The following is a 12,361-nucleotide window of genomic DNA, read 5'->3' as shown; positions in this document are numbered from 1 at the left end:
TTTTGCCGAAGAGAACAAGTTTTTAAATCACTGAAAAATTTTCGTTGTGACCGATTAATCATGACGTGAAACATTAAAAATATTTCTTTTACAATGAATTAAAATATTTCTTTTACAATGAATTAAAACTAGCTGTATGATAATTTTTCATTATTTAATCGAACTTTAAACATTTGCGTTGAATGACAGAAATTGAAGAAAAACCTTAATATTTCGTCGTTTAACCGTAATAAAATGAGGAATAAAAATTCTGTAACAAATTTGTTGTAAAGTGTGGTCTCTAATCTTCAAGAGCATGATTTAATTTAAAAGAAAAAAAGAAAGAAGACACGAGTGAAAATAGTAAAAGCAAGTTGAAAACAATCTGGTTTTATCCGGGTCTAAAACGTTGCAGTGAAATGATGGAACTAAACGCTTCATATATATTAAAAAAATATAATTAATTTTAAACTATCACGCCAGTAATTTGCATTCTGTAAGCATACATTTCAAAGATGATGCTATCGATGACGTCCATAGAGAAATTTGATTCCAATATTCAATGTAGTTTGCAAGAAATTGAACACTATTTGAAAGGAGGTTTCGATCTATTAAACGAAATTTAAAATTATTTATTAATACATATATATTACATAAAATATTCATTAATACATATTTATTAATATTTGTTAATTCATATTTATTAATACATATTGTATTGTACATAGCCAAGGATGTAAAACTCATGATACAATCATAAAAGTTTACAAATTACTTTTTTCGTCTGTATGCGATATGTTGCTATACCGAAAATTATTTATATAATTGAATGTGAACGCTTTCTCGAGCATTTGCATGACTATTATTAAGAGGCGACAAACTTAATTTTGACTGTAATATAATTATTTTCATAAATTAGCACTATACACAGACTTTATGTTACGAATACTTAAAACTAAAATGTAAGTAATTACTTACCTTTATTTTTCTTTCTTTTACAAAATTTGTCTAAAAAAAATTGTTTCTTTTTTGAAGAAAATGAAACTGATGTTTCGAACGAACAAATCAAGCTTTATAACATCGGTAATGAAGAAAGCCACAAGTACAAAGAATGAGAGATCAATATCGTGGTAATGTTGATAGATTTAATGAGAGAGTGAAAAATTATTTGGAAAATCCGGGTATGCAAGAAAACGATACATAGCTAATATCATATAGCTGTTCTTGCTAAATGTTCTACGAAAATCTGTGGCTGTGTAAAAAGAAATATCATAGCTAATCACATTTTCATAGCAATGCTGATCGTTTCTCTATGTATGTTTTTATTTGAAAAAGATTTTAATATTATAATATAAAAAAAAAACAGTCTCGCGATCATCCTGATACACACGACTGACCAAAAATATGTATTGCCTTAACGCAGTCTGTGTTTGAGTCCTTTACACGTAGTGTTATTGTAATTGAATTGTCAAAACAAGGTGAAAAACTATTGTTTAACAGGCTCCTCAAACTTTTCTATTTGGCGACCCCCTTTATCCAAGCAAATATTTTCCTGGGTACAGAGACATATAGACGAGGAATTGTGGCATTACATTATAAACGAAAATATTATGTTATATCATAACACTAAACAAATACATTATAAACATATTATAAACGAATTAAAATATTTACTGATAATAAATCATAAAGAAAATTTATTTGGAAACAATTTTTTGAAATTGAAAGTATTTAGAAATTAATATGATAATAAAATAAATTTCTTACAACTTGGGCCCATTTAATATAATTATATTATTGCATAATTCATCGTCATTGACTAAGGTCCTATTAGTCAATGATGCTATTTTAAAAAATTGGTCTTAATTGTAAAATTTTCCTGGCGTTTAACGCAATGGAGTCTGTCGCTTCTTAGATATTATTTCTCGTACCAATAAGGGAAAGTTTATAAGGCGGCTTGTAGATAGAGGAAGAGAAATGAACTAATCCTGCCTGAGCTATGGATTGGTTCGTGAGTTCCGGTACACACAAAATATTATGCGAGAGGCTTGTAGCTGTTGTAAATCTTTTTATGTAAATATGGCTTTTAAGGCATATTTGGTTTTGACATCAACCATCATTACTATTTTTGTCTTATATTTGTTGCGTTTATTGGGAATATACATCCAAAACGGATAACGTCTTTGGATTCCGGTAAATGCTTGTTTCGTTTGCACCAATAAGTACTATTTTTATTTTAATAAGAGATTAATTATCTGGGATTAATGGTAATTTTTAATACGATTAAAGAACTATAAATTCGGCGTCAATCAGACTGCGTTGTAAAATTCAACTGGCCCAATGACGATCAGTTGCCGTTTGAAAATATTAATTTTTCCTGTATATCATATATAATTCTCAATATAAAAGAATTTTTAATTCGGCGTGCGATGCCAGCCAGTCACAGCAACTGTGTATGTAAAATTCAATGCACCCGCGAAGTCACTGGCCAATTTCAAATATTAATTCTTCTTCTACATCGATGATAATTCTTAATATGATTCGAAAAAGCACTTTGAATTCGGTGTGTAGCGCGAACCAATCAGAAAATATTTTATTTTTTATTCAGAACAGCACGTAGAAAAACTTCGATCTTTAAAAAAACAATGTACTTCTGTGAAAAATCACTCTATACGATGATAGACTTTCATAAACAATGTCTACTAAATTCGCGTTTATTTATTATGATTACTGTATGTACATACATATGTATGTTTGCTCGTCACTGGATTCAGTTCAATAAATAATTTTCAATGAGGAAACAGCAACACTGTCCATATTTTCTGATTTTAATTACTAGCACCAGGAGCGCTATAGTATAATTCTTGCCTAAGTCGATACGACAGGATGTGATACGAAAATGATTAAAGGGTCAGGTGACCCAAAACACGTGGAACACGGCAAAACATTGGCCAAATGGTGCTACATTATGGAACAATAAAGACAGGAAAAGTGAATGCTGTTACGTCATGGAAAAGACCAGTAATAAAATATGAATTGTTTGGTAAATTCATGTGCTTCGACGTTGCTCTCTTTTTCATATTTTTCATTCATCGATTGTAGGTTTTACCATTTTCACATCTACTACCGGCGATGGTGTGACAGATAGAAAAATATTTGTCAGCAACTTAGCACGGAGGGTTTGTATATATATGAATATACATTTAATGCTATACAATATTTTCTTTGAGCATGTAAATCTAACGCTAAAATGTTCTTTCTCAGACGACATTCAGTGATCTTATAAAATTATTCTCCAAGTATGGAGAAGTGAAGTGTTGCTTCTTACGAAGGAATCCAGGAAACAGAAATAACTATGCACTTGTTACGTTTAATAGTTTAAAAGCAGCTATAAGGTAAACCTTAATTTAAATAAATGCGGCGATATGGTAACTATAGATAGAAAACCATACGTTATACGATGATTTATAGTGCCAGAAACGCTGGAAGAGTAATATTGCACGGTAGAAATTTAAAAATTCTGGCAGCTAATCCTTGTCTTCAACGAAAGAATGTAAAGAGTAAACGTAAAAAAAACGTAAAGAAACATAAATCAAAATCTAACAAGGTGTCAAATGATGTTACATGCAATCAGGGTTACAGAGAAAATGAAATTAGTATCCACAAATTAAATGACGACTGTCTGATGCACATTTTTAGTCATTTGCCAATTATAGATAGGATCAGAATAGAGAGAGGTAAGTACATTCATTTTTGTTCTTACAGTATTAATATTGCTTTAAAATATATAAAGTAGATATTTATGTATATTTATGTAAGTGTACACAGAATCTTTTCAACAATTGTAGTGTGCAAGAGATGGAAAGCATTAATTAAAGAATCCTGGTATAACATGAAAAGACTGGATTTACGGCATTCCATGTGGGGCTCTTTAGCTGACAGAAAGAGAAAAAAAATTAGTTTATGTATACTTCGTGAAATATTATTACGATGTGGTTCATATTTAAATGAAGTAGATTTGTCCTTTGTGCCGTATTATCTACATCAATACACAGTAACTCTCATCGGAAAATTGTGCCGTAATTTAGAAATAATAAATATCACTGGTCTTTGCGTTTCGCGATCTGGTATCCGTCCATTCATCGATAACTGCCACAATATTACAAAATTAAGTGTTGGTTTGGTCACTTACGCATGCGATAGAGATTTAAAAAAATTATTCCAAATGAATCCAAAGTTACGATATTTTGAAGCCTATCTTACTCCAATAACCGGACGGTGCTTATTGCATTTACCAACCGACACAATAGAAGAAGTCGTTCTAGACTGTTGTCAATACCTTGAAGAAATCTGTGTGTTAGAGGTGAAGCATTCAGTTTATTTTCACTGCCTTTCATAAAGATTGATCGAGTAATTAATATTTTTCAGGCAATTATTAAACTAAAAAGAATAAAAGCGTTTACGATAAATGAATGTGATTGTATATCCGGTAACATCTTTCGATTTCTCGGCACATATTGTAAGAATTTAGAAACACTAAAAATTTGTCATGTTCCATCTACATCATATTTCCTAACGACAGACACATTACATATTACGCTATTATCCAACCTCAAAGCTCTGACAGTCAGTGAGAACAAAGTAATTACGGACGAATTTCTTTTTAGTCTGGTAACGACATGCCAGAATCTCACATATCTAGACATTTCCAGTAAGTCAGATATCATACGGAAGTAATTCACTATATAATAATATGCTCAATATCTCGTCTGTTGCAGCATGTTCTGGTATTTCAAACTATGGCATGGCCGCTATAGCAACTTTTTCCGAGTTAGAAGTGTTAATAATGAACGACATGCCAAGAGTGACTAAAGTGCATCTATGTGACGCATCCAATTTAAAAAGAATAGAATGTCGCCGTTCGAAATTTATGGATAGAGTGATAATTAATCTTATTAAGTCCGCGCCGCAATTGAGGGTGCTAGATTTATCAGAATCTCTATCTATTACTAATAGAACATTAGAGGAAGCTGCCGGAATTACGGTCAGTCGAACCAACAATATTATTTTAAAAATATTCGTAGGCGGTACCTCAGTGGATCTTAGTACTTTTAATAACGTATCACCGTTTTTACAAATAGTAATCGCACTGTAACATTTCTACTTGTACTGTAATATTTGTAAATATTTATTGTGTAATTGTACTATGTAAATATGTTAACGAAACACTTTAAAGTGTTGAAAAAATGAGAATAACTTTGACTTAGACATGTTTATTTGCAATAACTTTAGAGACGTAAATCTGATAGTACTTATGTCGGTAGACAAACTGTGTGAATGATTTTGCAGAAAATTTACGAAACAGAAAAAGAAAGGAATGATAGATAGTAGTGCGATCATATTATCTATAAACGAAGCACATTATATTATTTTAATATTTTAAACCATGATAATTTTAGTATTACCATGCAAATTCTGCATGGTACGAACAAACTACGAAATTTTCCCATCACGATTAAATTTAAAAATTTAAAGTTCTGTCTAAATCAAAATACTGTACTAAGTTCTGTCTAAATCAAATTAGTATTAATGAATATTTTAATACTTTGTATTATACGAAATAAATAAATTTATATTTTTATAAATTCTGCTAACTATATGTTTAAATAATAAATATATTTTATTAACGTTCGGATTTCAACACACGAGAAGAATACTTCAATAAATGAATTATTCTTTAAATGATAAATTTATTCTTTAAAATTACAACATTTAAACAGTGAATCTATATAGCGGTAATTACTATACACAAATTTGCAACAAGGAATAAATATATATTTTGAATATAAGCCAGAAGTAATTATATACCTCTTTGACAATTGAAATTCACTATTCAGTGGATAGAATCTTTTCTTCTCTATCGTTGTATATGATTTAGTATCTTACATAATTCTCTTAACAGAACTTTTGTCGAAAAAATGTTTCATTCTGTTTACGATAAACAGGATTACGCATATTGTTATAGGACATATAAACGTAACACGAAAGATCAGTTCTTGGACGTCTTAGGCACATACGTAGATAATCCTACTGCGCTTGCAAACATCACAATATGCTCGTAGCACAATCCGTTATTTTTTTTTTTTTTTTTTTGCAAAATCAGAAAAAGGCTAGATTTACGTGGTCGCGTATATAAAAAAGTAATGGCTTGGCGAACATAAATAACTTCCATCCTCGTTCAACGGATCGTTTCTTATTATTTTTTTTTTTTTTTCAACTAATAATTTCAATGCGGCTCTTTCGATAGGAAACAAGAGATTGTAACGCGCAACATTTACATGCTTATAATGCCATTATACTATGTACATGTAGGTATTTTTTATCAGCGCATTATAATGGTAAACGACTATATTTATTATTAAACACCTATCTCTGCGGACCAAATGTTGTTCGATTAAGAGAAATAACTAATGAATCGTTGCAACAGAAAAGAATCACTGATATCTACGTTTGTAGTATTTTGATCGAACGCTTCTGTTTGAATAAAATTTGAAGAAATTTCAAAATTCCTTTAAATTGTCAATCGTAGATACAATGAAGATTATTAACATCTTTTAATTACGTGTAATTGTTAAAATATGTGTAAATACGGAGGCAGCTAAAAGAACAGCTTTTGAATCTTTCTAACATTGATCGTAAAAGTTGCACAAGAAAGATTTGATTACACAGCTATACAGTACAAGGTGTACCAAAATTATGTATGCAGACTATCACAACTAGATTCTGCACCTTTGGATCGATGGAGATCTGTTACAAAAATAACGTGCAAACTTGTCCTTGACTGGTTTTCTCAAAGTTTTTTACTATTGCATCGTGATCTATTCATCGAGAGGATAAAAAGTTTCCAAGAAACCATCGATCGGAAATGACTAGTTTTCTTGAAAAATCATTACATATGTTCAATTTTTATTAAACTCGCCATAAATGTTTATATTTTGCAATGGAATAGGTTCTGCTATTGTATTCACTCAATTTTTTCGTCAAATATTTCTTCCACGGGTCCACAAAACAGCACCATCTTGCCGTATTATCCGTAAAAGACGTGCTTGTGTACCTGCCTCTACAGGGTGTCCGCGTTAAGATATGTCACCAGTTTTTAGGCACTTCTGATAGTGCAATTAAAAAATGTTTCAGAGAAAATTTCTTTGGTATTTGATAGGCTACATGTTTCCATGTTATTAAATCTCAAGAAATGATTTTTACGTAAAAAGTCAAGGTCACCTTTTTAAATTATACCATATGTTTTTGATATCATAACGTTATTGTTGATACCGAGACGAATGCAACAGTGTATTATGCAGTGACTTTAAAAAGATCTTAAACTATGGGCTAACAGCCCAGTTCTGTGTATTGGACTTTTCAATGTTGCTATAACTACGCAGCCTATAGAGTGCCGAATTCATCTCGACATCAATATGACATCAATCGGCAGAGCCTATTCTATTGCAAAATATATTTTATATATATATATATATATATATATATATACAGTCGCGTCGGTATTTAAGTTAACGCTTACTCTTTTCGGGAAATTTAAACTCTAAAATTTATAAATTATATTTGAATTGGGAACATAGAAGACATTTATTTCATTGTCACAACAATAACAGAGGCGATACATAGTGAATGAACATAAACAATAAATAAAACAAAGTAAAAATAATAAATTTTTGTATTTCATCATAACGGTAATTAAGTTGACGATAAATATTTCTATGAGATGCAATGTAAAATATAATGAATTTTAAATTAATTAATAAGAGGTTTGATATCCCTTGGCTTTAATAACTTCTAGTAAGCGACGAGGCATACTATTTATTAATTTTTTCAGTGTATCTGCCGTAATTTCATTCCACTTGCTTTTTATGGCTGTAATGAATTTCGATTTTGTATATCTCTGATTTTTTGGAATTTGTCGCTCAAGTTCATCCCATAGATACTCTATAGGATTTAAATTCGGGCTCTGAGGTGTCCAAGGGAGCACGGAAGTACTATTTTCTTCGAAAAATTTGTTAACTATTCTTGCTGTGTGTTTCGGGTCGTTATCATGTTGAAAAAAATAGGCCCTGTCAACTCCAAATTTTTCAATTGATTGAAATAAATTTTCATTCAATATATTTGGCAGCAGTCAGTCTTCCATCAGTAATAGATAAATTTCCTACTTGGGTGTCATTGAAGCAACCCTCATTATATTCCCACCACCGTATTTGACAGTGGGTGTTAATGTCTGTTTGAAAGAGACGTTCTTTTTCCTTCATACATATTTTTTCCTTTTGTTTGAATTCAATTCAAATTTCGATTCATCACTCCAAATTATTGATTTCCAAAATCAAATCGGCTTATTGTAATGTTCTTTAGCAAAATTTAGACGTTTCAGTGCATTCATTTTTGAAATGTATGGTCTATTTCTAGATATCCGTCCATAAATATTGCTTTCATTAATGCGAGATTTGATTTGCGTGATCGATATTGGTAGATAAAAATTTTCTTTAATTTGTTGTGCTGTAATGGACGAATTTTTTTTTACTTCTTCAGTGATTAGCCGATCTTCGGGAGCAGTTGTATTCCTTTTTCTATCCGATCTCACCGAATTTTCAAGTTTACTTGTCTTTTGTAATTTTTGGCATATCTTTCTAACACCTTCTTTTGATATTCTAAACTCATGTGCAATTTGTTGCAAACTTTTTCTTTCCATTCTTCTTTCGTAAATGTGTAACCTGTCGGATACTTGTAGCTCTCTAGCTTTTGGCATACTGTAAATAAAAAGTACTTATTGTCAAGAAAAAAATGTGTGAAAATAACCTACGGATCATTAACCTACTAATGAAATTAAAAAATAATTAAAAGATAATGATATTTCATTCATAAATAAAAGGTCTATTGCGTCAACTTATTTTCCGTCAGGTCCATATTTGACAAAAAATGCTTAAATGTACAATAACTTTGTTTCTTATAATGCTAATGCTTCAGCTGTTTGCAGGCAACTAAGGCATTAACCACACTTAATGTAGACAAAAAACAAAAGATTTTTAAGTTATGTAAAAACGTAACCATAGCAAATAAAACACAACGTACCCTTCAAATTTGCCGGTGTCAACTTAAATACCGGCGCGACTGTGTGTATATATATACCCATATATGGCGAGTTGAATAATAATTGGATAAATGTAATCATTTTTCAGGAGAACGAGTCATTTCCGACCCATGGTTTCTTGGAGACTTTTTATTCTTTCGATGAGTAGGTCACGATGCAATAATGAAAAACTTCGACCTTAAGAACACCGGTTATTTTTGAAAAAGATCTCCGCCTATCCAAAGGTACAGAATCTAGCTGTGATAGTCTATACAGATAATTTTGGTACACCAATCGTATATATATAATCTCATACATTCATTATCATGTGAACATGGACCCGCATTAAATGTTGTCAATTTCATCTCTCTAGTGTAACATCTCAGATCGCGATATATATATGGAAAAATACTGTAAGCGATTTTTAAAAATTTATGAATTTAACATACACTGTTAGGAAAAGAGGTAAAATATTTAAAAAGATATTTGTTTATCGTTTTTTAAATGTTCTTTATAACCTAAAAGTTTCGATTGATGTTTTAATAAACTAGTATTTCACAATTATTGTAGCGTGTTATACAACACTTATATTAAATATTATTCTTGGTGAGATATATCTTTTATACAACAGTATGCTACTTTATCGTTGTTATTAATTGCGAGAGATCTAGAATTCTTTGAATTAATAGAAATATAAAAGGTTGTATTAGCTTATTGAAATACTGTTATATTTAATTACAATATTCGAAATCGTGTGGCTTTTCATAAAAAATATTACACTATTATCGCAATAATAGAAATCTTTTCTTTTACTATGGTGTGAATACTGCTGTATGAATGTCTAATTAATGTCACGGTGGGAGTCCGGTTGAATTGCTAAAAAAGAAAAAAACAGATGCGCGTCGAGAAACAGATTCGGACAGAATGAAGATGCAAATTGAAGGTTCAAAGACTGACTGATTTTATTTTCTGAGCTATCTTTATATGGGCCATTATTACAGTTTTGTGAATAGTGGAGTTGCTTCTGGTCATAGGGCATATGACACATAGGGGATATGACATTTACACTTCGTCAAATTCTCATAAATCCGATGCCCATATGTATCCTAATATCATGGGAGACACAAGTGTACAATAACGTTGAACTTGTAAGGATATTCGTTTATCATGTATACTTTCAACAGAATCATAAGATAAAGATATGAAATACGCATGAAATGATATAAAGATTCAGCACAGTGATGTATCTCATGCAATTACAATAAAATTTTTCTATAGTTCACAATAATCGTATATATAAGATGTGTCTAAAAAGTAATGAGACTGGTTAAATAAAAATGTTTATATTTCACTTATTACATTAAATTAAGTAAATTTACATTATCTCCTTCAAAATAGTTCCCTTGAGAAGCTATACAACTTCGGAAGCGTTGTTCCTTCTCTTGATAACAATGCTGGAACTCTTCTGTTGAAACTGTTTTCGGTTGGTCGATTACAACCTTCTGAATGATGATTACGATTCCAAAATGACGAAGTGATTTTATATCTTTGGAAAGAGAAAAAAGTTACATGGACTCAAATCTGTGGATTTTATTCAGTTTCCACCCGTTTAAGGAAGTCCACACACACACACACACCCCTATTGCTCCTCCGTGGGATTCTTTGGAGCCATCTTCGCACAAATATTTCGCATGTCCAAACTCTGGGTCAAAATGTTGTGAACAATTTGATGATTTAAATTTAGTTCACTACCAATCATTCTAACTGTCAAGCGACGATCAAATCTAATCAGAGTCTCTACTTTTTCGACATCTTCTTCAGTTTTTGCAGTGCATGGTCTTCCAGAACGAGCTTCATCTTCGACGATTTTACAGAAATTCAAAAATGCCTTTAAAAAAACTTGTGCCCTGGATAAATCTTGATCACTGTATCAATTTATTGAATGTTCAATTTATTGAATGTTTCTGTTGCGTTGTCTTTAAGTTTAATACAAAATTTAATCGCATAACGCTCAATATACTACTGTTCGTAAAGTGTCGTCTAACCCAAAATTTACCAAAAAACCACACAAGAAGTCTAATCCAACTTCTAAGAAACCTAAATGTCCCCTATTTTCCGCATTTACTCTGGGTAAAATTGATGATATACTAGAACCAGCCAAAAACTACATTGAAGATAAAAACTACAACCACATACTAAATTATATTCAGTTTAAAAGTTTCCTAAAAAATGAGATTACAGCACCAAACCCTATAGAAATCGCAAAAACATACACGACCAATACCCTAGCCCTGCCCGAAATACGAACAAAGATTCATCCTTTACTCAAAGACCGTATCTGGAAAAATAGAACACATAGACTCCACAAAAATAATCCAGACCCATCAGAAAATTCAATTACTAGTTTGTCATTGGAAATAGAGAGTGATTCCTCCTAAATACAAATGAAACATGTAATTCAGTGGAACATAAACGGCTTTTACCCACACCATAAACTACAGATACAGTTCTAAAACAATATAACTCAATTATTCATTGTCTGTAAGAAACATCAACAAACTTTAAGAAACATCAACATCCAGGACTTAAAAAATATACTACGTTCAGCAAAACAGAGATTGCGAAAATCACGCAAAGGAGTATTCATCGCGGTATCTAAACAATTCGATGCCTTCGAAATTCCGCTAATTACAAACCTAGAAGCAATTGCAGTTACGGAATTTCCAAGCAAAATTCACCTATGTAATATAGACTTACCAAATAGCCAAACCCTAAATTTGGTCGACCTAGAAACACTTGCAAATCAATTTCCAACACCATTCGTATTATTGGGCGACTTCAATAGTCACCCACTACCTTTGTGGCTCTTATAAAATAGATAACCGTGGGAAAAATATTGAAAAACAATTAGAGGACCCAGATTTTACCTTACTCAATTCAGGTCTCTCAACCCATTTTACAGTAAGTACAGAAATTAAGTGCGATAGATTTAACGCTATGTAGTAGTAGACTATCTCATCACTTAGAATGGGAACCCTTACAAAATCTCCATGATAGCGACCACTTCCTCATAAAAGTTACCTACTTGGATTCTATTCCATCATCATAAAGCAAATCTAACAACAAATGGAACATGAAAAAATTAGACTAGCACGCATACAGAACAACAATAGCCACTACCGTTCAAGAAGTTTCGAAACGAGAAATTGATCCAAACAATATTAATAAAGAAACCGACTTACTAGAAAC

General features: G+C 31.3%; 2 protein-coding genes across 2 annotated transcripts; one reads left to right on the top strand and one right to left on the bottom strand.

The window, feature by feature from the left end:
* Positions 1–2,952: 2,952 nt before the first annotated feature.
* Positions 2,953–6,376, top strand: LOC122536546 (putative RNA-binding protein EEED8.10). The gene is made up of 8 exons (XM_043668981.1): positions 2,953–3,000; positions 3,082–3,158; positions 3,244–3,374; positions 3,451–3,716; positions 3,828–4,342; positions 4,408–4,690; positions 4,758–5,150; positions 6,366–6,376. Exons 1-7 carry the CDS (start codon positions 2,988–2,990, stop codon positions 5,132–5,134), a joined length of 1,662 nt encoding a protein of 553 aa, XP_043524916.1. The 5' UTR covers positions 2,953–2,987; the 3' UTR covers positions 5,135–5,150; positions 6,366–6,376.
* Positions 6,377–8,368: 1,992 nt separating this feature from the next.
* LOC122536545 lies at positions 8,369–8,791 on the bottom strand. Its single transcript, XM_043668980.1, has one exon. The coding sequence runs from the start codon at positions 8,789–8,791 to the stop codon at positions 8,369–8,371; it is 423 nt and encodes a 140-aa protein (XP_043524915.1).
* Positions 8,792–12,361: the final 3,570 nt, after the last annotated feature.

Source organism: Frieseomelitta varia, unplaced genomic scaffold, assembly GCF_011392965.1.
Source record: "Frieseomelitta varia isolate USP_RPSP 00005682 unplaced genomic scaffold, Fvar_1.2 scaffold_85, whole genome shotgun sequence".
In the NCBI taxonomy this organism is placed as follows: domain Eukaryota; kingdom Metazoa; phylum Arthropoda; class Insecta; order Hymenoptera; family Apidae; genus Frieseomelitta; species Frieseomelitta varia.
This window is presented reverse-complemented; position numbering and strand designations above follow the sequence as displayed.

Coding starts and splice junctions, on each gene's coding strand:
- LOC122536545 (XM_043668980.1), bottom strand. CDS start 8,791: ATGCCAAAAGCTAGAGAGCTACAAGTATCCGACAGGTTACACATTTAC.
- LOC122536546 (XM_043668981.1), top strand. Junction 3,717..3,827: donor TAGGATCAGAATAGAGAGAG/GTAAGTACATTC, acceptor CAACAATTGTAG/TGTGCAAGAGATGGAAAGCA. Junction 4,343..4,407: donor AAGAAATCTGTGTGTTAGAG/GTGAAGCATTCA, acceptor AATATTTTTCAG/GCAATTATTAAACTAAAAAG.